The sequence below is a fragment of the Carassius gibelio genome, chromosome A23, assembly GCF_023724105.1.
Source record: "Carassius gibelio isolate Cgi1373 ecotype wild population from Czech Republic chromosome A23, carGib1.2-hapl.c, whole genome shotgun sequence".
In the NCBI taxonomy this organism is placed as follows: domain Eukaryota; kingdom Metazoa; phylum Chordata; class Actinopteri; order Cypriniformes; family Cyprinidae; genus Carassius; species Carassius gibelio.
Genome location: NC_068393.1, coordinates 22253884 through 22278480, shown reverse-complemented (window position 1 = coordinate 22278480; position 24597 = coordinate 22253884). Strand labels below are relative to the sequence as shown.

General features: G+C 37.4%; 3 protein-coding genes across 3 annotated transcripts; 2 read left to right on the top strand and 1 right to left on the bottom strand.

Moving 5' to 3' along the window:
* The first annotated feature begins 1538 nt into the window (after window positions 1-1538).
* LOC127944503 (phosphatidylinositol 5-phosphate 4-kinase type-2 gamma) lies at window positions 1539-10065 on the top strand. Its single transcript, XM_052540483.1, has 10 exons — window positions 1539-1921; window positions 4384-4481; window positions 4735-4831; window positions 5069-5215; window positions 6498-6644; window positions 8891-8929; window positions 9015-9128; window positions 9216-9480; window positions 9605-9708; window positions 9814-10065. The coding sequence occupies exons 1-10, from the start codon at window positions 1760-1762 to the stop codon at window positions 9892-9894; spliced, it is 1254 nt and encodes a 417-aa protein (XP_052396443.1). The 5' UTR covers window positions 1539-1759; the 3' UTR covers window positions 9895-10065.
* A 5049-nt stretch (window positions 10066-15114) lies between these two features.
* Window positions 15115-17817, top strand: gpr182 (G protein-coupled receptor 182). The gene is made up of 2 exons (XM_052540484.1): window positions 15115-15276; window positions 15770-17817. The coding sequence occupies exon 2, from the start codon at window positions 15773-15775 to the stop codon at window positions 16847-16849; it is 1077 nt and encodes a 358-aa protein (XP_052396444.1). The 5' UTR covers window positions 15115-15276; window positions 15770-15772; the 3' UTR covers window positions 16850-17817.
* Window positions 17807-24212, bottom strand: LOC127944502 (zinc finger and BTB domain-containing protein 39-like). The gene is made up of 3 exons (XM_052540482.1): window positions 23965-24212; window positions 21177-22688; window positions 17807-20485 (listed from the first exon to the last, which is right to left on the bottom strand). The coding sequence occupies exons 2-3, from the start codon at window positions 22653-22655 to the stop codon at window positions 19592-19594; spliced, it is 2373 nt and encodes a 790-aa protein (XP_052396442.1). The 5' UTR covers window positions 22656-22688; window positions 23965-24212; the 3' UTR covers window positions 17807-19591.
* Window positions 24213-24597: the final 385 nt, after the last annotated feature.

The window sequence follows — 24597 nt, the reverse complement described above, 5'->3', positions numbered from 1 at the left end:
CCTACTTTGTACCACTGTCACTTGGAGAGTTTATTCGCCCTGTAACGAAAGCAACATTTCTGAATGCATTATTCGCTGTGTCGACACTGGTTATCAAAAACTAAGGAAGCCAAGATAAAGAATCTACAAAGATATGACAAAATATATGTAAGCAGTATATTTACCCACATACCTTGCTGACATTTGATACACAGTAATTAAAGCTGCAGTAGGTAACTTTTGTAAAAAATATATTTTTTACATATTTGCTAAAACTGTCATTATGTCCTGATAGTAGAATATGAGACAGATAATTTGTGGAAAAATATCAAGCTCCTCTGGCTCCTCCCAGTGTCCTATTGTCATTTGCAGAAATGCATCCACTCCCGGTAATTAACAACCAATCAGAGCTGCGGTCCGTAACTTTGTTTGTGTTAAAAATGTAGAAAATGTATATAATAAGCGAGTACACCATGAATCCATTTTCCAAACCGTGTTTTTAGCTTGTCCTGAATCACTAGGGTGCACCTATAAAAAGTGTTTATATTCGGACTATTTTAGATTGCTTCGGGGTACCACGGCGGAGTAACCCAGTACCTTTGTGATTCTTCATAGACATAAACAGAGAGAAGTAGTTCCGGCTACGATGTTCTTCCGCAAGACGCAAGCAGTTCTGTTTATTAACCGCTAGAGTGTCAAAAGTTACCGACTGCAGCTTTAAAAAGAAAAGAAAGAAAAGGAGAAAACGTTTTTATTTTAAGGTAAACTCTAGTTAAGGTAAAACACCTCACTATTAGAGGTACTTCTTTGTGGCGGGAAGTCAAGTCAGGCTCAATTTCGCGAATTGGTTCTTTCGAATAATTTTCAAAGAACCAGATGATTATTTTGCATACTTGCACTGTGCGTTTTTTTTTTCTTTCTTTCGATTAAGATTAATTAGTTTATAGTTTATTAATTTAGTTTAATTATTGTTTATTGTAATTATAGCATCCCAGCTCAGTTTTGTTGCAGCCATGTTTTGGCTCAAATAGGCTAAACATTCCAAACAAGCCATTACAATATAAATATAATTCGAATTTACATTAAATAATACTAATTCTCTTTGGGCTGAACATTTTTCGCACATTTTATTTTGTCTAGTTAGGCTAAATCCATCGTTTTTCTTATTCATGTTTACAACTGCGTCGTTTGCCTACATCAAATTCTCAATTCACCGATTGGTTCTGCTCATAACGAAATTGGGCATGTTTCAGCTCGAAAAACTGATTCGAGAACCGCTCGAACCGATTCAGTCCGATTCGTTAAGTTTTTTTTTTTTTTTTTTTACTGGTTCAACTGAATCATTGAAAAGATCCACCACAAAACAACGATTCTTTCGGACATGTCAATCATGTCAACCACTGGAACGAATCAGTTTAATAGTTAGGTTAGTATTGATATTGTTCCACTGTCTCATCTCACCTGTAACAGTTACGTCCGCAAACTACGTGACGTTGACTCAGGTGACACACATTCCTGCTGTCACAATGTATCAAGATCCGTTCCTCTGAACTTGTGGGAGGAGCATCTGGATCACTGCCACACTTCAGCAACCTAGAGTTGTTCACTTCCATGAAGAATCGGTCCATCTGGGCCTGCAAACACAGCGGAAAACTGGCCTCCGCAGCTTAGCGCTTGGTTGATTTCGACCTTTGATTGTCAGTTATAGGAACCGGAGCAGGAACAGAGGGAGGCGGATCCGAGAGGAAAACAGAACGCTGTGTTACGGGGAGTGACCGTGATGATGGCGTCCCACGGTAACACCGGCAGCGCCTCCAGCCCGATGGTCATGCTCGCCCCCAAAACCAAAACCAAAAAGAAACATTTCGTGCACCAGAAGGTGAAAGTGTTCCGAGCGAGCGACCCAATGCTCAGCGTGTTCATGTGGGGCGTTAATCATTCGGTAAGGTGGTATATTATTTACTTAACTTCCTACATCACACAACTGCCATTTTTTGAGCTAACAGTTAGCTGCAAGTACGTATGTTGGGGAATGGCTTTCTTTAAGTGCATTATCTATTATTTAAATACATAATTTGTGTGTACTGTTGTTAATATGGATTTTGGCACGTGGGGTCACGCGCAAACTGGACATATTGTTTCATTGCACGAGGCGGATTTGCTGTTGTTTGCGATGTTCGATTTGCGAACGAATCGTTCTTTTGAGTCGGATCTTTGAAATAGAATTGGTTTACAACGGTAGTCTCGACGAGTGTCGAATCAGACTAAATCGGTCCAAGCAGTTCACCCGATTCTGGGCATTATTTTACTTTTAGTATTGTTTAATTTACTTGCAAATCACATTTAGCTTCTCAATGAAGTTGTTTTTATTATTTGAATTCCGTATGCAACAAATTTAACTGGGGCACATGAAATTACAATATCACTCGTGAAATACGTACGAATATAAAGCATTTTAATCATTTGTACCTATATATAACTCTGATTGAACGTTTTAGATGATATTCAACCCCGGAATGACGGACTACATGATTATGTAGTATGTACTTAACGTCTTGAGTTAAATGAATCATTGAGTCGTTTATTTGAAAGGTTCTTTGTCACTGTTCGAAAGAGCCGTTTGGCAAATGAGTCAGATTTCATATGACTAACTGGTGTTGAGAAAATAATTTATGTCGAAATATGATTTTAATATCTTAAATTTGTCTTGTCTATATAATGTTTTTCTGCATTTAGATGTTCCATGCACGAAAAAACTATTTAGTAAAAATGCACGATTAATATGGGTATGCAGTGAGTCTAAAATTATAGTGTTTTTAATTATGACTGAAATTCCCAAAGGGATCTTAGAGGAAGTGATTGCTTTTAGAGGGATTTTATGTTTTTGAAGCATTTTGTTGTTGCCCGAGATTGGGCAGTTTTTTAATGAAATGTATTTAAAATGTGTATTTATACGTTCAAGTAATTTGTATTTTGTTGTACAAAAGTAATTTGTAATTAAATTCTTTGAGAGACAGTTTTTTTTTATTTGAAATGCTTAACCTGTGCTAATAGTAAATCTAACAATAGCCCATCACCGGTTTTTGACAAGATTCAGGTGAATTAATTAGTTCATGGAAAACAAAACGATGAAAGAAGCTGTTTTTGTGCTCCGTGCAAACTGGCCAAGTATGTGCTAAAATATATTCTATCAGATATTGCTCTATGAATGTTATTACAGGACAGAAGGAAAAGCTGTGCTGCTCTACAACTTTGCTTTTCATGTGAAGTATTTGGGGCAGTTTTGCTGGGAAAATCAAGGGAAAGGGAATTTAATGAACCTCACCTGTCGACGTGATGTTGGTGAAATACATTGGCCATCACTCGATCGCATTACAATGGAGTGTGTGCAAGGGCATGAGCAATAAGTTGTTGACCACAGCTCTCTTAATGGCCACCAGTGTCACTATAACAAGGGTTTCTGAATTCTACATAGAATTAACAGCTAAATATCTTAACAGCTTAATACCAGCATTTTCAGGAGTTAATCTTTACTGTTGACAGTGAGCTTCAGCCATCCTCTTGACTAGGTGGTATGACAATTTCGCAGGACTGCTTAATTTTTGACACAACGATAAAAGAGCGATGAATAAAGTTTAGGCATGCTTGATGGTATTCAAGAAAACATAGTCGATTGTGCCTTAAAGGAACACTCCACTTTTTTTTAGTAAAACAGTTAGAGTAAAACAGTTGAGTTTTGCCATTTTTGAATCCATTCAGCCGATCTCCGGGTCTGGCGGAAGCACTTTTTAGCTTAGATTAGCATAGATCATTGAATCTGATTAGACTGTTAGCATCTTGCTCAAAAAACACCAAAGAGTTTCTATATTTTTCCTATATAAAACTTGAGTCTTTTGTAGTTCCATCATGTACCAAGACTGACGGAAAATGAAACGTCATGACTTTCTAAGCTGATATGGCTAGGAACTATACTCTCATTCCGGTGTAATAATCAAGGATCTCTAGCAAATTTTTTTGATTATTATGCTGGAATGAGAGTTATAGTTCCTAGCCATATCTAGGGGAGTTAAAATATGAGCCTATTTTCAAAAATAGTGGAGTGTTCCTTTAAGTGAACATAATCATTTAGAATAAAAATGGGTCAATTTATTTGATATATTGTCTAGTGTTAGGGTTAAAGAATATGTATAGAAGTTGTTCAAGGAGGGGAAAGGACTTCTCTTTCTCTTGTGTGTATTTAACTCCAGTATTACTAAGTTTAATGGGTTTGTCTCTTGCACTTCAAATGATTGCTTGTAAATATTGTCGATGACATGTTAGAAGAGGGCATGTCATTCAGTGTTATATTGAAAATCTGCAAGTGCGAAGTTAATTTCAGTTGTTTCTCCCAAACTGTTTTTCCAGATAAATGATTTGAATCAAGTTCCAGTGCCTGTCATGCTGCTTCCTGACGACTTCAAGGCCAACACCAAGATTAAAGTCAACAACCATCTCTTCAACAAGTATGTATCAAAAGCTCCTCATTATTTTACACAGATTTTCATTGCACTGTGTGTTCGCTGTGTCTACAGCTGCACGTGAACTTGTTCTTCAAAGCAGGAATGTTTCCATTCATTTAAATAAATTCTTGTGATGATGGTGAGAGTGTAATTGGCAGCTTTTTCTGCAGAGCAGCCATTCTGCCTTCAGGTGAATGTGACTTATTAAAAGCTTTTTTTTTTTTTTTTAATGAAATGATCCTTCTGTATCTTACAGGGAGAATCTTCCGAGCCATTTTAAATTTAAGGAGTACTGTCCACAAGTCTTCAGGAATCTCAGGGAGCGATTCGGAATTGAAGATCTTGACTACCAGGTGACCTTTTTTTATTTATTTATAAAAAATAAAAATAAAAACTTTTTGTGAATTGCATTCATTGAGGAATCGGCTTGTATTTGGACACCAAAGATTCAAAGTTCTCAAGAACATACAGTATGAGCAGTTATTCAAAAGTCAAAAGTTTTTTTTCCTTTTTGTTTTGCATATACTATAATATCACTGCTTAATTTGATCTGAATTTTTGTGCTTGCGTGCATGGATGTTTTCCATCAGGTGTCCCTGGCCCGCAGTGCTCCCATGAGAGGTGATGGACAGGGGGAAGGTCTTCTCTTCACGTCCTATGACCGTACACTGATAGTAAAGCACATCACTAGCGAAGAAGTAGCTGATATGCATAACATTCTCTCCGAGTATCACCAGGTATCTCACGACACACTGGTCAGGACATGCACTAAATCAAGCTATATCAAAAGTTATATTTAATCTAACAGATCATTAATATCTGCTCCACTGCTGTATCCTTCATGAAAGTGTCTTAAATATATTGGTATTTACATACAAGTATGATTTTAGAAGTAGTGACAGATCAGAAACTAGCATGGCATCCAAATTGTTAAGATGCACTGTCTGATTTATTAAACTGTAGCTTCAAAAGCTGGTTACAGGCACATTATTTCACATGCATTTGTGTTTCAATTTGCTTAGCACTTCAACTGAAATGTGTTTTTTAGTTTCCATTTTACACAAGTTTGCCTGCGTTGGAGAAAAATCAGACAAAATTATTCAGACTCCAGCTATTTTTGTGTTTAATCACCCAGTTGGGATCTGCGGGTCTGTTGTTCATTTCCTCTTTACACTGTCACACAAAACTTGTTCAGCCACTAGAGTCATTTTCATGTTCCACCACACTTCCTTGAAATAGTTAAATTGCTCTTTTTATAACTGACAGTGAGCTTTTGTTCTGGGCGCTTGTGGGAATGGGAAGTTGTGTTTATGGTTGATACAGCGGTAGTCTTAGATTGTGTTCCCCTTTTTACAGCATCATGATAAAGTTATGGGTGTTATATTCACAGGCGAGACACTAACCTAACCGACTCCAAACTTTTGAGCAGTATAAAGTATTTTTAGTTATTTTAGATACATGTATATCTTTTTAAAGCTCTTGTTTTTTAGCTTGTGTAAGGGTAGGGTTAGCGTAGCGTTTGAGCGCCTCTGTTTTGTTTACAGTGCTGTGATGACCATGAGATAAGTTTGTGTGAGTGGCTTTCTCAGTTTCCATTGTAGCCGAGTGAGCAGATTTTAATCGAGGCTGTGCTTCTGCATTTGCACTGCCTTTAGAGTATATTCACAACATGTCCTGAGGGTGCACTAACATGTGTACCAGAGTCTACAATGACACATTTCCTAAATGTTAAACTCCACTTTTAAGTGCTATAATCATGCATTTCCTTCATATTGCAGTTTTAGTTCAGCACTGCTGATGATAAGTGAGTTTAGGTGTGCAGTGATGCAGAGAGGGAAAACACGGTCATTCATTAAGCCTGTGGGCTTGTTATGCTGCCGGATACCATATGCTGCTCAAAGTTGGTTCGTTGGTTATGAACTGTGTGTTGTGTTCCACTGAATGAACATTTTGACTGTGAAGCTTTTAGGGATAAAACTGCCAAAATATAATTCAGTATGTTTTGTGTTTTTCTCGCAGCATATAGTGAAGTGTCATGGCAGTACACTCCTCCCTCAGTTTCTGGGCATGTACCGGGTTACGGTGGAGAGCGAGGACACGTACCTGATCGTCATGAGGAACATGTTCAGCCACAGACTCGTTGTCCACAGGAAATACGACCTAAAGGTAGGAACTGTTGTCCGCGGCTGAGATGAGATGATATGTTTTGACTCTGATGATGTGTGCCTGAACTTTTCATTGCGTGACTGATATTTGTCATTGCACACATCATTAACTTCATGAGCATTGAGCAAACAGCACCTAAATCATGCAGCACATGCCCTTAGACCTGGTTGAAGAGATTTAGGTGGACATGATTGATGAATAAAGGTTTTCCATCTTGTAGAATTGGCAATATCATATATTTATGACAAAATAAGAAAAAAATTAAATAATTACTATTAATTAATTAATATTATACTAGTTTGGGCTGCACAATTAATCGAATTCCTTACACGATTATAATTACGAATGCCACAATTACGTGATCATGATTACGTGATCGGCAAATAATTGTTCAAAATCCACTTCTGTTATTCTGCTTGCTTAAGATGTTTTTTTCGTTTTTACAGATTATTTTAAAGGGTTTTTCCATTGCTTTAGTTTTAGTATATTCAGTTCAATTAAAGTTTATTTGTATAGCGCTTTTTACGATACAAATCATTGCAGAGCACCTTTACAGAAAATTAAGTTTCTACAATATTTAGTAGTAGCTTATCAATGGTGACATTCAGTTTATATGCCTATGGCAGAAATGTGTGGAAAAATCATTAAAATTTATATCATTATAATACCATGGATTTTTTTTTAACGCCTTAACTGTCACTCACATTTTTGAACATGGACTTTATAGTTCACGATTCAAACTAAAATTTTTATAATTCTTGAATGAAAACATTATGTAACATGATATTGATGTACCATTTACATGGTAATGCAGTCTGATTTTAAAATGTTTTTTTTTAAGTTTTCAGCTGATATATAATTTCTGATGATTTCTAAAATGTGATGGAGAAAAAGGCAACGAGGAAGTCTTTTTTTTTTTCTTTCTTTTTTTTTTTCTTTTTTTTAACAAAGGTCAAAACTCCTGTTATAATGTAGATTTTGGAGGGTGCACTCTTGTCATAAATTAATCTATTACTTTTCCTACATCATTTTAACAAAAAACATTGGTAAAATATATATTTGGGAGTCCTAGACCTTTCCAACGATATATAGTTTGTCAAGATTAGATTAGATTTAATTGTAATATAGTGAAGTAAATGCAGGCGTCCTGTATACGGGACGGGGTGACAGTTGTAAACCAAATCAATGTATAGTTGACATTTGAGGCTTAATACTATAGAAAAGCAATAAAAAAAAATTCAGTTTGAGTATTTTCACCCCTAACACTAGTATAATTTATTATGATTATATATATATATATATATATATATATATATATATATATATATATATATATATATATATATATATATAATTTTTTTTTTTTTTTTTTTTTTATCAAGTTTGATTTCTATGAATCACTTCAAGTTAAGTTTTCAGTGAACTGATCCAACTCAGTCAAAATGTTTTGGTTCATATATTTAACATTTTCGAACAACATGAAATCAATGGCTGGTGGTAAATTAATCACTAATGTTTATACATTTTTTTTAATATTATATTTATGCTACCATTTATACTATGCATGCCAAAGGTTTGCGGTTGGTACCATTTTTAAAAAAGATTTTTTGGAAAGTCTCTTCTGCTCACCAAGGCTGATTTTATTTTCTGGAAAATCCAATAAGAACAGTAATATTGTGAAATACTATGAACAAAAAATTAAGACATTTATTCCTGTGATGTTTTATTCCTCCAGTGTTTAGTGTCACATGATCCTTCAGAAATCATCATCTTAATGATCCTAATATGCTGAATTGGTGCTGAAACATTCATTATGTTGAAAACAGTAGTGCCGTTTAATATATTTGTAAAAATGATGTTATATTTGTATATATAATTGTTTTTGCTTTAAAAAAAAAAAATCTTAATTATCTTTACTGAAGAAAAAGAAAACTGACCAACAATTTTTTAACTGCAGTGTGTATCTGTATCATAATAAATTAATAATTGTAATATTTGTGATGTTACTATATCTATTCCTAATTATGTGAATGGCCACAGTTTATATCTTTTGGTATAAACTGTTCTTAATGACTTGTTTTATTGCTATTTTGATTTTATGCCACAAGAGGGTGTGATTACACTCACAATGTACAACAGAGACAAATCCACAACAAATGGTCTGTTAGAGCATCTGATGCTGATCCATTTAATGAAAGACACACTCAAGACTCCTAAAAAGAGTCTAACGTTGTGTTTTTATTCAGGGCTCCCTGATAGATCGTGAGGCCAGTGACAAAGAGAAGGTAGGACATCAGTCCAGATCACTTTCTAAAGTTACCTGATGCAACATCAGACACAGTTCTGACATTCTTACTTCTTCTAATGCAGGTCAAAGAGCTGCCCACTTTTAAAGACATGGATTTCAGAAATAACATGCAGAAGGTGTACGTCACCGAAGAGCAGAAAGAGAAGATTATGGAGAAACTAAACCGAGATGTAGAGGTAAAGACTTGTACTTTAAACCAAAAATGTGTATGATGAACTGTAAAGGTCCTAACATCCCTGCTCTTAATGTTGCCGTGATGATAGTTCCTGGTGAAGCTGAAGATAATGGACTACAGCCTGTTGTTAGGCATCCATGACATGGCACGTGGCGAGCGGGAGGACGAGGAGGCCGAGGAGCCCAGCTGTGAAGATGATACTGATCCTGAAAACGGCCTTGTGCCAGCCGTGCAGGTGGGCTCGTACGGCACGTCACCGGAGGGCATCGCCGGTTACATGAACTCCTTCAAACCCCTGGGACCTGGAGAATTTGACCCTTATGTTGATGTATACGCTGTCAGAAGCGCCCCAGGTAAGCTCTGGCTGATAACACCGAGAGGAAGTTGAGGATAGGGAAGGGAAACCACATGTGTTCAGCATGTATGGAAGCGGGAAGCGGGAAAGGAGGTCATGTGTGTGTTTGTGTTGGATTGCAGGAGCGCCGCAGAGGGAGGTGTATTTCATGGGCCTCATTGACGTGTTGACGCAGTACGACACTAAGAAGAAAGCTGCACACGCTGCAAAGACCGTTAAACATGGCGTGAGTGGAAAAACAGTTTTATTGCACACTCGTCCAGTATAATTTGCTTAATTCTGAGTTGGAGGAGGTTATAATAACACGACTCATCCTGTTTCTCTCTTTCAGGCTGGTGCTGAAATATCTACGGTTCATCCCGAGCAGTATGCCAAACGATTCCGTGAATTCATCTCCAATATTTTTGCATAACTACTACTGGGTGTCTTTAGCAACACTTCAAGGTCACATTTCACCCCAAAATCAAAAGGAAAAAACAGAAATTATATTTTGCGTAAAGAAATCAGGTCTAATTTTAAGACTGTTAAGTTATTTTTCACTGTGACATTATTTTTATGACAATAAACACATTTGCCCCTGTTACTATAATATGTCCAGATGTATTTTTTTGTGATTCTCATTGCAGTAATACACTAATTGTTTTAATGAAATTCTTTTTTTGTCTAATATATATGTTTGTGTGTGTGTGTGCATATGCACACAGATCAAATGTATTATGAATTATATATTTGTGTGTGTATATATATGAGAGAGAGCGATGTATTAATTTTATTTAAAAAGTACTGTTATTGAGTATGAATATAGAAAACAAATTGAAGCATTTCTTATATACACACACACAGACAATAATATTAATCAATACAGTAATTTTTATTAATATTGTTAGGTTATATTATTAGGATATTATTATTTATACAACAATTGGAAATACGTCTCATTGTAATTCTTTTTCTATATTTTGTATGTATTTACTATTAGATTGTGTGTGTGTTTGTGTGTGTGTATTCATGTATGTATATATACACACACCGTGTATATATACACACGTTTTGCATTATTTGAGAATTTGGAGGGGAAATGTGTTTTATTATAAAAATAAAGTCTGAAAAAAAAATCTTAATAGTGTTTAATAGATTAAATTTTTTAAGCAAAATATAATGTTTTAGTTTATTTCTTATTCTAGAGTGGCATGCACTGTTCTTCATTAGCGTCACAGGTTTTGTCAGATTCCCTCAACATGTTTTTGCGGTCTCTGTCTACTGCCGTCCCATAGGTTGATTGATTTTTTTTAGCCTCTATTAGATGCTTCATATTTTCAGATATTTTCATAACCTGTTATTTAAGTACAACATGTTGACAGGAACTAGACCTTCTCTTAAACACTACAGCTACAGTACATTCATTAAGTATGTATTCACACATGAATGACACTAGAATAGATTCACATGAATCGGCTCGTGGCACAACCTACAAACATGGGAACGTTGCCTAATCTGTTAAGGAGAATAACTCCAAACCTGTAGCAGTGACATAATGTGCTCTTGGTGTGTTCTCTCTCTTTCTATGGACTTTGGCTTGGCAGAGAGGGAAACCTTCGCCTTAACCGCTTGCAGAACTGATTGTAGAGAAAAGCAGAAACTCATGTTGTCCGATGCTTTGAGTGCATGCTAGCTTCACTTGAATTATTACACAGCACTAGAATGATGTGAGGAGGATGACACACAAGCCAGTGACCCTAAGTGTACAATAAGGGTCTAGATTAAAGTAATATTATGAACTGAATGCTGACTGTTTATATTGATAGATGGAGCACACCCATATCTCTTATTTGAACTATTTTATGCAGTTAGCCTTAATGCAGACAAGAGGAGTTTTGTACTATGTAGTAGAAATATTCTACCAACACTGAGCTGATTTAGTATGAAATGCCTTATTGTTGCATTTTTATTTTGCAAATCAGTGTTTGGACCAAAAATGTTTTTCAGAGATTTCCCAAAGCATAGTTTCTGTTATCTGTTCATTTAAGGTTTGTACAATTACAATTGGCACAAATACACTATGTCCATAATCACTGTACTTGAAATGGTATTTTTTTAGAGCCGTTTTAAAACGTGAAGATGTTACATTAAGACATTGTGTTCACATAATGCATGTAACGACTGTAATTACCAATAATGTGCATTCCTAAGTACAATAAAAAAAAAAGAATTATTATATATTGGATGAAACCAGTTGAGTCAACATTTATATACATATACATGAAAGTAGCATACAGTTGCAGTCAACATTTGTACTTCTACTATTTGTCCACATTTCTGATTAATAGTTCTGAATTAACCCTAAGTCATAAAAATGGTAAAAACACATTTATGAAAGTATATCTATTTTGTTTTTTATTAATATATACATGTGCGTGCATATATATATATATATATATATATATATATATATATATATATATATACACACACACACACACACACTGTATAGTCATAAAACTAAAGTAAATGGAAGTATGTATTTATATATAATTAAAATATTAATTATTAATATTTTTGGTATTTGTATTAATATATTAATATTTATATAATAATATAACAATAATATTTAATATTTTTTACAACATATAATAAAAAATATGATTTTTTTGTTGTTGAGACAACTAAAATGTGTTGACCTTTAAGTTGAGGTTTCTATAATTTAGCGGGGCCTCCATGAGGTCAAGGACAGGATCCACCTAGCCCTTTCCAGGAGCTGTGATTTTGCTGACAAACTCTTTCCTGTTTCACTAGCAAAAAGATGTACTCTTAACAATGGGGAGCGTGCAGGGGGAACAAAGCTAATCGTCCAGCAAACTGCTGACGAATTCTTGTAGTTGTATGATTAGCTGGAACACAGAGTTCAGGGCGTCACATTCTCTTCAAGACTTTTCATTCTTTGCTGGGTTAAGGTCACTTTTAACCCTCGGTTAAGTAGGTTAGCATCTTCCAGAGCAATAAGAACTGTAAAAGCCAATCAGTGAAAAGTACAAAATAGGCCTCATTGTGAACCAATAGTCTGATTTATTTCAACAACTCCTGATTTATTTAGCAGATACTACAAAAATGTAGTGTATGTGCACTTTATGCCATTGCATATTCAGATGACTTGGTACATTTGCTAAAATGTATATACAAAAGAGCATTTGAGCAAAATGATCCCATAAACCAATGTGCTTGGCCCAATCTTCCATTTCCAAATATATTGAATGAATCATGATTTTTACAACTTTTGTGTCTACTCTTATTTTATTGGACTAGGAAAAATAGTTTACAAATGCAACTTTGAAACCGTTTCATTAAAAATGGAGGACATTCACTGAATTAAATGTATCATAGCAAGGTCACCTGTATAACCTTGTATCTTAATGTAACATACAACTGTTTGAATTACTAGTCGATGCTTGTTTAACCAATACTATTTTATATTATTCAGTAAGCTAGTATTTAATTTTGAACAGCCATATACACAGCAATATATTTTTACATTTGTAAATACAAACGTAATTGCCCATTGAAGTGATTTATTTAATGTATAATTCACAAAGTTATTTGTTTGAACCATATTTCATGAATTATCCCCTTTGTTGCTGACAGACTTGCTATAAATTTGTCATTTTTAACTGGGGTCTTGCAGGACTGCTAAGAGGGTGTTCATGTCTAAACACTGAAGCCAACCCAACCACAACATTTCAAACATTTGTTCTTTGAAGCCAAAAGCTGCTAAAAAGAAATGGATGTCTTTAAATCAGATTAGATTAGGAATCGGTTCGTAGTGTTCCTGAGTGTGTGTACTTCTCTCAGTGGGGGATGAGGGGGGTGTTGTGTGGGGGGTTTGATGTACGGCTGGCTTCCTACCCCTCTTGCTCTGCCTGCCACTCACTGCCCCTTCGACCACGAGAGCATTTCCTGCTATTGTCCTGCTGGAGGCTGTGTTTTTTCAGCATTTTAGGCACAAGCTAAAAGATTTTCCTTTTAGGCTTTCACAACTGTGAAAAGATTCTCTGAAAAAAAAAAAAAAAAACAGAGCTCAGGGCCAAAAAGATACATGCTTATCTGTTCAGATTAAAGCAGTCAATCCACATATATCTAAATAATTCACAGTTGAGCTGTGGTGAAGCAAGCTAAATAATCCATTATCATAACTAAAAGGCACATTTGGTTAATAAAACAAACTTGAGCAACCAGTTTCTGGTTTCCTAAAATAACAATGCAACATATTTATAATACATTTTTGTAGTTTGCTTATAAGCTGCCATAGAATGCAAAAATCACTTTTATAAGGTGTTTGAACACAGTTGTGTGGCCGCAGTGTGTGAAAACAACCAACCTGTAATGGTAAAAATCCACTCACTCATTGTTTTATAATCCCAAATCATAAACAGTCTCTACACACCAGCAGTTCCAGACTATGAGCCACCCATTTGTGACGCTCTCTGCTTTGTTAGCATATACACAGCCCTGAGTGAGAAGCAGCTGTCTGCCATTACTGTTCTCTTGCTGTAGCTGCTGTAGGTACAATGTCAGTACCAAAGGGCTATTAAAAGTGTTGTGTATTGGGATGCACCAACGAACATAGGAGTCTCCATAGACCGCTGAGGACACCGCTGAGCTGGTTAACTTTCATTTTCGAAGGAAATGTCCCTGGGAAAAATAAGTACAATCCTATATATCCAAAAAAGATCATTGGTTCTGTAAGGCTAATGTTGCTAAAGCAACCTTTGTCTCTGCCTGTTTTCACTAATGCTCCCTTCACGTGCTACCCGAATGATTGTGAATAGGAATGTGGTAGTTAAAAATTGTGTTTGGAAGCAATGTGTGAGGTCAGTATACACGGTCACCGTAACACCGGTATAGAGCATGAGCTCTTGAAGCTCCACACTCTTCTTTTGTTTTTGCAACAAAACCTTCCCACACACATGAAAAGCAACCTGCAGCAATAGTGTTAGTGTGGCCCAATTCCACAGGAAAACCACAGACTTGGCAACACTGGAAGGGACATACAGTTAAACAGAGCGTTTTGGCTCATACCCTTAAAGTGGCAGTATTGCAGTATTGATAATATTGTTTCTCAATTATAGATTGTTTGTTTTTCTTAATTTCCTAATGAATACATTTACATCCTAATGTATCCAATATCCACTTTATTTAGATAGAATGCAAGAGATGCACTGCAGTTGTTTAAAACATTGAATATCACTCCAAACACATTAGCAGACCTCACCCAGCTTTTCCTAAAATTGAAAGTTTTTAACACAACATTGTGGCTGAATTCATAATACTTTTAGCAACCAATGTGCCTGCTCATCGGTACAGATTTGCTGTGCTTTGGGTAACGTGTAACATATGCGCCCCGGAGCTTGTTCTGATCCTTATTTTGTTGTTGCACCACACCCTCGTGCAACTACTTTAATTCCCTCTAGGCTCCTTGTGTTGTTTAGACCAGTACTCTGAGAAAAAACAAACATTCTCTCTGATTACATGGATATTATCATCTGTGGACAAAAAATTCTTGGAATCCTTCCTGTCGGATTCAACCCCCTCCTGTCCGGTGAGGATGTCCTGTCAGTGTGACGGTTGAGCAACCAGGCACGTGACAGGGAGTGGATGGAGATTATTTTGCCCTACAGCCCAATGTATGGCTAGATCCCACACAACGTTCCAGTCAACCAAAGCCTCCGGTGATATTTCTCCAGGACTGCTTCTACCAAGGGCTCAACATTCAGAGCCTCATCTGCAGTAACCACATAGCAAGGTATGTCTCCTAAGCCTTTGTTGTGGGCAAAACAACAAGAATTTCATTGTTGGTGATAACCAAAGTAATTGCTGGGGTTACGTTGACTTGAAATTTCAAACTGGGGTAATAAATTTGGTGCAAAAAGAGCTGGGGTGGGCAACTCTGGCCTTCAAGGTCTACTCTCAAAACTTGCTGAGCTGGGAACAGGCAAAAAAGACAGATTTTAGGGGAAAATGCATTACACGTAATCCTCTAACAGCAGGGATGGACAACTCTGGCCCTTTAGCTGCAACCCTAATTAGTCTTCAGGATTACTTTGAGAATTTCAGGTAGGTATGATTAGGGATGGAGCTGTCAGGACAGAGCAGTTGTCCACTTTTTGAGGATTTTGTATCAGACATGTTTTGCCTTTCCCAGCTCAGCAAGAACAATACTTATTTACTTGTACAAAAGCTCAAGGTAATCCTTGTAAACATCCTTTTAACAACTATTTCTGTCTTTTCATCTGCAGAACATGACGCACGAACTACACAACTCGTCGTACGACTTTTACAACGGCACGCCATGGTTTGTCTACGACTGCACCATCCATCTAGATGAGGATGGCCGACGGATCACTCTTTTCCTCCTTTACCTAGTGCTCTTCATGGTAGGGTTGGCCGAAAACACCCTGGTGGTCTGGGTAAACTGGCGAAGGCGTCATTCGGCAAATGGCGTGCTGTTCTGTGTCATCAACGTGAGCTTGTCCGACTTGATGGTGGTCTTCACCATGCCTTTCTTCATGCTGGAGGTGACCATGGACAAAGTTTGGCTGTGGGGCCGCTTCCTTTGCAAGGTCACGCACCTTGTATATGTCATAAACTTCTACAGTAGCTCCTTCTTCCTGGCCTTCATGACCTTGGAGCGATACCTTTCCCTGACGCGGCCCAACAAGCCCGCCTGCTTTCCGACGCAGCACAAACGCCGCTGGTTTCTCTGCACTGGGATCTGGCTTTTGTCGCTTGTGCTGGCCTTGCTGGAAAACGTCCACGTCGACTTGTTGGAGTGGGACGAACCAGGCTGCTACATGGTTCCTGAGCAGTACTACACGGAGTGGTTCGTGTCGGTTTCCTTCCTCTGCCTGATATTCCAGTTCCTGGGTCCGGCTTCTATCATCATCACCTGCAACGTCCTGATCGCCCGAGCCATCCGCACAGTCCCGGACATCCAGAATCGCCGGGACGTGTGGTTGGTGCACGTGTACTCACTGGTCTTTGTGGCCTGCTGGCTACCGTACCATTTGGTGTTGTTTTTGTTGACAGTGGACGACCTGGACCCACACCTGTTCTCCTGCAACACAGTCGGGGTGCTGTACTATTCTTTTAGCCTCGTGCAATGCTTGTCGCTCTTTCACTGCATTGCCAACCCAATCCTCTACAACTTCCTCAGTAAAAGCTTCCGCAACAGTCTAATAAACACAGTGATCAGTCGAATCTCTTTACCGCCGACCAGTGCGCCATCTAATGCTGTACCTGACAACGCAGGGACAACGGCGGTAAAAGAGAGGAAGCTCAGTAATGCCAGCACAAGTCACTCCGACATTGGCGCGTAAAGTGGGAAACTCCTAAAGGGCGATTTGGTGAAACAGCACATGAATGTGCTACGAAAAGAATGGCTTTGATGAGGCCATTGTTTTTGGTCAGTTGCCTGGTAACCAACCATATTGTCTCCTGTTTATCTCACCTCAGTATTGCTAACAATGCAAGGAAGGAAATATTGTCCACCTTTCGTAACCTTTATTTCCACCGGTTCCCATTGTCATATCTAGGAACTCCTTGACAAGTAATAAAAGATCTGTCCACATGCCAGTATTTGGACAAAGACAGTTTTGATCGTTCTGCTCAACAAAAACTTTCACTTAGCTGTCCATATGCGCAATCACAACACCTAGAGCTGTTTTAATGACCTTTGAGCTCAGCAACTTGTACATATTATGGATGTAATGGAAAAAAAAAATGAATACAATTTGTTTTAAATAATTTTTTTAAGGTTTGAGTGAAAGTGTCAAATCGTGTGGGCTAATGCCATTTCCTGAGGGCATGTGCTGCTCCAATGTCTAAAAAAAAAAATTTCACTATAGAAATGTATATTGAATATAAATATGCTGTAATTAACATTTATAAATAGTGGTGCTGTGTTTAAATGATGTGAATATGGCCGAAATTTTACTGTTAAAAAAAAGACAAGACCCTGGCAAGTTTCGTAAGTACTGATTTTATTCAGAACACAAGTACAGCTGTATTAAAAGACAATACATTTCTGATAGTGACACTGAACATGGATAAATCATATAAATAACACTGAAGTAATATAAGGCAATTTCATGTTTCATGTTGAAAATAAAATGTAGTATCAAGATATTTACAGTTTATGATCACAACATCAGCTGCAAACCGTGGCAAAGCCCTGGTAATGTGCATTCTTTCCTAAAAATAAAGGGTATTGAAACCAGGCATTTTATAAGGTTCAGTCTGTATTTTTCTGTGCTACATTACAAATAAAGCTATACCAACCACAATGTCCCAGCAGTTTTGAATGTATACTTTATGGTTTGACCAGTGACATCAATTATGAATGAACCAGTGTGCTAAAACAGTTTGAATTGAATAAGAAATTATTTAAATGTACAATGTAAAACTGTCCCATGAAAGAAAGAAAAAGCATATAACTGCTGGGGAAGTTGTACAAAAGACCATCACAGCTTTCTAAAAGAACTGTAACTTATTCACAATACCATTTGCACAAAACACTCTGATATGTCCCAAGTGAAGAAAGTGAACACTGCGATATGAACTGACTGATGTATTAACACCTCAGTCTGAATCGCTTCTCTTTTCCAAATGAAATTATTTATGTAAGAATTTATTTATGTAAGAGAGTTTTGCTTTATGTATTACATCCAAATTGTTTGACACTACATCTCATGAACCGGTAACTATTTCTAATTTAGTCTGTCAATGATATACAACACTAATATAAAAATAACAGCTATTCTGTAAAATAAAAGTACCGTTATATATTTATTATTACTTTTTTTTTTTTTTAAGGACCAATTTTTTTCCTTTTATCCTTGACCTAGACAAGAGCACTGCTTTATTTATCAGAAAACATAGAAAAAATTATATTCTCAGCGTACATTTGCACTGGAATATCCAGAGACCTTTAGCTTATTGTGACAAGAGTTGCCGGAAGAGCATACAGAGGTAAATCGCAGATCAGCACTTGGAAAAGCTTACCGTTAAAAATGACTTCATTAAAACAATACAAATCAAAAGTTTGGAGACACTTGACTGAATTAGTTTGGAGTGATCTTTAAAAATCTTCTGATCTAACTGCTTATACTTACTTTGAAGACAAATATAACTTATGTTGGTGCATAAGTTAAGAATTTCTTTACAAAACTAAATTTTTGTTTTAAATAAATGAGCTGGTCCACATAGTGACTGAAAAGCAGCCAAAAAGTGCTCGGCACACATGTAAACTTCTTTAAACTTCTTTCAAACACTTTATATCATAATGTTCTTGTCAAATGTTTGAAAAAGTTACAGTATAAGATCGTTATTTTTATTGATTTATTTTTCATAGCTTTGATTACTTTATTATTATTCTAAAATATAAAAAAAGAAATGGAAATAAGTAAGCTTGTCCAAATATTTGATTGGCAATGCAGCCTTGCTCAGTCTCTCTTGCCATCAAGTGGTCAAGTATCAGCACTACATTAAAAAAAAAAAAATTACCTTTAAATTAGTTTTTAAAAAACAAGAATCACTCTCATTCTGTACACAAATGACGATCACATTAAACACTTCATTAAAGTGCCCCTACTTTGAAAGACAATAACTTTATACATGATGCACTTTCAAATGTAAAACTTTGCAGGATGTTTTCAATGTATGAATGTGAAAGTGACGTGACATTCAGCCATACTCAGAATTCGTGCTCTGCATTTAACCCATCCAAAGTGCACACACACACACACTGTGAACACACACACCCAGAGCACTGGGTAGCCATTTATGCTGCGGTGCCCGGGGAGCAGTTGGGGGTTCGATGCCTTGCTCAAGGGCACCTCAGTCATGGTATTGCCGGCCCAAGATTCGAACCCACAACCCTAAGGTTAGGAGTCAAACTCTATAACCACTAGGCCACGACTTCCCACACTGCATGAAATGTAATGTTCAAAAATCCATAAAAGGGGCACTTTAAATTCTAAGTCTACTGTCATTCCCCCTCAACGTACTGACTAAGTAAACGTGGGCACACATTTTTACGGAGCGTTTAGAGAGGGCGAGTTTCAGGTGTCCATGTTAGGGATGGGCTCTTTAGAGTGGTCATTATACATAAAGGTCTCCTCGATGTTGAAATCAGGTGGCAGCTGGTCTTTGTGGAGCTCCATGTGCGAGGAAACCATCTTAAGTGTGGAGAAAAACAGGCCGCAGACGGTGCAGCGGTACATGAGGGCACCCGAGTGCGTCTTTAGGTGGCAGATCATGGTGGAACGGCCACGGAAGAAGCGCATGCACACTTTGCACTGGTAGGGCTTCTCGCCCGTGTGGATACGAAGGTGGTATGTGAACTCGCCCGAGTGTGCGAAATGCTTACCACAATATCGGCAGCGATACAATTTTTCCCTAAGCCCCGTTCCGCCACCAGAGTTGCCGTTCAGTACAAGTCCGGCAGTAAACGGGGCACCGCCGTGAGCCATTTTGTCCTGCAAGTTGAAGCCTAGGCTTAAGTTGTAACCTGTTTTACCTGGGCCGCTCGCTTCCATTGGCGAAGAGGAGGATGAGGAGTATTCGAGGATCTGGTCCACCTTGCGTTTGGCTGGCCATACCTGGCTGCCCTGGAGCTCGTTCGAATGCACGCTGAGATGGTAATGAAACGCGGTTTCCGAGCGGAAGGTCTGTGGACACAGGAAGCAGCGCAGCTCGGCCTGGCCTTCTCCGCTGTTTTCTGGGCTGCCCTCGGCCTGTTTCGCCGATGCTCCTTCCTCTGTGTGTAGAGACAGGTGTCTTTCCAGCAGCGCACTCTCCAGGAAGGGGCTGGCGCATTGTGGACAGGTGTAAATAGGAAAGAGGTGTGTCAGTGTGTGCCACAGGAGGGCGCATCGAGAGGGCTGAGACAGCTGGCACACTTCACAGCGTAATGTACTCAAGCATGCATGGCTCTGAACGTGGTCCCTGACAGCCTGAGGGGAAAATAATCCATTATTAATATAACCAAATCAATTAAATTAATTGAAATATATTGTTTATACTAAAGTAAATGGAACTATATCATCTTTCTACAGTATTTGGTAGTGTTGTCAACATAAATTCTGTTGGAATATTAAAACAAAAATAAATACAACAATATTGAAATATTACAACATCTCAAGATAATATTAAGTTAGCAGCATGTTACCAATGGAATACTGCTTTTTATGTTATACAAAATAATAAAATTACATAAAATATTTATTATTTATTGTATTATTTAATACAGCAGTTTTTATTTTTTCTATTACTTAGATTTTTTTAAATTACTGTTTCTTTGAGTAATTATTTGAAACTGTAATTAATGCAGAATTGATTTTTAGAATATTATTTTAATGCTGAATCATATTAACTATATTTCTATATTTAAAATTCATGACAGACACACACTACTATAGTATGTCTTAATTTTTTTATTTAGTTATCAGTTCTCGCTATCCTATACTTACATATTCCTATATTTCTACTTCAATTTATATTTTATATTTTTTGCAACAAGTGGCCAAGTTTTAAAAGTTATTTAATTGAAAATGTATATCTTATTTCATCCTTATTTCAATTAATTAGAGTTACAATGCTTAAAAAACAACAACAACGACTAACAAACAAACCTGTTCCACTAACCTTAAATTCATTCACCACAGATTTAGCACAGATGGTGCACTGCAGTTCCCCTCCTTGTCGTTGGGAGGATCCGTTCAGTTGGTCTGGATTTTGAGGGGCGCACTTAGCAGCTGACTGACGTCTGTGCTGGATCAGTGCGGATTCAGTCCGAAACTGATGCTCGCAAACGTCACAGGAGAAGAGCAAGATGCCCACGTGTGTGAGGGCATGAGCAACACCAGCAGCGCGGTCCGAGAAGGAGGCGCCACACACCTGACATGAACCAGTTTCCGAGAGGTGCGTCTCAGCGTGAGTTTGTATGACGGAGTTTTCCGCCGGAAGTAGCATCCCACATGACTTGCATGGCTGCGATGATGGCAGTTGTCCGAGAGATGCCTCGTTTTCACCATTCTCTATGCACATCAAGTCCTCGTCGTCCTCTTCCTCAACAATGAAGTGCTCCTCCTCATCGCTCAGCTCAATGATGTCCTCTGAAAGTCCTTGCCACTGATCGCCGCCCTCCGTCTGCTCTTGTAGTTGGTTCCTCTTGCTAGAAAGATCTTCCTCAAAAAAATCGGAATCTTTGATTGGTCCCGTAACGGCCCCCAGTTGCAAACTGTCTAATGGATCACTGGAGGATGACGAAGGGGCGCAGGTTTCACCTCCAAGCTGGGCTGAAGAATCAGGGACAGAACATTGTTCCTGAGGCCCAAATGTTGATTTGCTACCATTGACAACAAGCTGGTGCACTGAGTTACTTCTTCCATCCTCTTCTTCATCCTCCCGCTCGGTTTTAAGCTGCAAAGTCAGGCAAGGAAGAGCGTCTGTAGAACGGTTAACGTCCAAAGGACTCGGCTTGTTGGTAACCTGTTGATTGTAACCTAAATGTATCTGCAAGTCTTCATTTTTTGGCGACTGGGTGGCCAAGTGGGAGCGATTCAACCTGCTGTTCCTACCTTGAGAAACCGGAGATGGAGTTACAGGTGTAGGAGCGGCTGAAGAAGACAACGAGGAGCAGGAGGTTACAGAGGACGAGCAGACAGACGCAGCCACGGGATTGACTGATACCATATCGCTTTCCAAATCCCCTTCAGCAACTGGGTCTCCAGAGCTGGAGCTCTGCAGGTCAGGAAAGGTGGCATGGCAAGCGTTCACCAACTCCCTCACACCAAGCCTTTCTGCCAACTCATACAGCACACCCACATCAATCAAGTCCGTGAAAATCTCACCCGTGTAGATAAAAGTCAAGACTTTCTCGAAATTGGCAGCAGAAACAAAGTCCAGAGAGAAGGTGGTGGGAACGGCACCTTGGTTGCTGGAACCTCTGGAGAAGAGGCTGCTAAAGTGTGTGCAAGAGCACGCCAACACCACGCGATGAGCCGGGAAGGAACGGCCTCCGACCTGGAGGACGATGTCGCACAGGACACGAGACAGGCGGCAGCGGTTGAGCTCGGAGAGGAGACGGGCCGCGTGGCCAGAGCCCTGCAACCTGATCCGCATGCCTGGCAATTCCAACAAAAGCCAGGATTTGGACTGAAACACAAAAGTGAATGGAAAAATGGATGAGGTTCAGATAAATTATCATAGAAAGGTGCTATGCTCTGTATGCATGGAATAATGTGTTAAAAGCACACTACCAGTTTTGTTATTGTTGACTAATATATATATATATATATATATATATATATATATATATATATATATATATATATATATATATATATATATAATTGAAATGAAGCGTAAATAAATAAAATATACATTATACATTATACATTAAATTTACATGCAAAGTAAATTATAAATATTGCCTTGGCAACTAACTGAAATAATGTATTAAAATTTAATTATTATTAAAAGTACTAACACTTAAATAAATTAAATATAAAAATATGAAAAACTGATAAAAAAGACAAAAGCACGTAACTTAATTCCTAGCACTTAACTAACATTTTAAATCATTTCCAAGACACCACTGGCTAAACTAATCATTCATGGTGTTGCAACAGGTCATGTGACAAATAGGTTTTAAGCAACATTGTTGTCACATGACCTCATCACTTTGCATGATTAATGTTTGAAAGATGTATCATGCATACTGTCTGGAATAATGCAAACAGTATGTGGTATTAATTATATACTTATATACATAATTCAGAAGGTAGTAGAGTAATACTGTATTTTGAACACAACCCATATGACAAGCACTTGAAAAACAAGAGTGCCTGGTGACCTCAGTCATATCATATAGTCGTTTTAGAGTCTGGGCAAGTCATTACATTTTGATGAAAGTTTCTGAAGAGGAACATTATTTGGAATTAAGTGTAAACACAATATCCTGTACCTTCCTTAAAGCCACAAATAAAATCATATTTACAAAAACTGTAATGCATTTTCACTATAATACACGGCATTGCACTGACTCTAACTTATGTTTACATGTATCACCAGATAGTTTCAACACACGTTAATTATGCGTGAACACAAAACAACGGGTGTCCTAACAAAGACTGTCAAAATAACACACATATTTAGGCTTTTTGGATTAACACTATTTGCTGCTCCTTTGTAGACAATATATATTTAAGCATGTGTAGCACACAACTAGTGTGCAATGAAACTGCTCGATGTATTCTAGTTTATTTAGTGCATCATTAGTTTAGCCGAAGCTAACCGGTTGCCATTGGATTCCATTAGCAAGTGCGGCTAACTAGCACTTTAGCGTCATCTCTCGCAATGGAAATAAAACAGACCGACGAGCTACTAACTAGAACACAGACACCACATAACAACTCAAGTGTTTCCTTACCCATGGAGTGCTTCTAGTTTGCGATAGATAAATAATCTCACTCGGTTGCTGTTAGCCCAGACTGTCGTCCCTGCATAGACACTGACGGTGTCTCAAAACCTAGTGAGCTGTCTACATAGAAAACTCAGAACGGGCATGTAATGGTCAGAATACGCTATATAGGCTAAAGAGCTCGCTATGTTTTTAAAACAAGCCATTGTGTCATATAAGACTAAAACAAACTGTACACTGAGCACTGAGGGAGCGCCTCCCATTGAAATTAATTTAATCCTCTGATTAATTATTACTCTGTAAAACACTGTTAAACACAATATTTTTAATAATATGATTAAGGTTTTAAACAATAACACTTAAGAGCTATATAGCAAAAATATAATATTAATCAAAATATTATTTGTTATATTATGTGTACACACACACACACACACACACCTATATATATATATATATATATATATATATATATATATACACACACAAACACACACACACAAATATATATATATATATATATATATATATATATAAATATATATATATATATATATATATATATATATATATATATATATTTATATATATATATATATATATATATATATATATATACACTCGTTAGACTTTAGTTTGTGG

Excerpts from the sequence above, each read along its gene's own strand:
- LOC127944503 (XM_052540483.1), top strand. The coding sequence starts at position 1,760 with ATGATGGCGTCCCACGGTAACACCGGCAGCGCCTCCAGCCCGATGGTC. Across the intron at positions 8,930-9,014 it reads AGGCCAGTGACAAAGAGAAG|GTCAAAGAGCTGCCCACTTT; the intron begins GTAGGACATCAG and ends CTTCTAATGCAG. Across the intron at positions 9,481-9,604 it reads CGCTGTCAGAAGCGCCCCAG|GAGCGCCGCAGAGGGAGGTG; the intron begins GTAAGCTCTGGC and ends GTTGGATTGCAG.
- LOC127944502 (XM_052540482.1), bottom strand. The coding sequence starts at position 22,655 with ATGCGGATCAGGTTGCAGGGCTCTGGCCACGCGGCCCGTCTCCTCTCC. Across the intron at positions 20,486-21,176 it reads CTGTGGTGAATGAATTTAAG|GCTGTCAGGGACCACGTTCA; the intron begins GTTAGTGGAACA and ends TTTTCCCCTCAG.
- gpr182 (XM_052540484.1), top strand. The coding sequence starts at position 15,773 with ATGACGCACGAACTACACAACTCGTCGTACGACTTTTACAACGGCACG.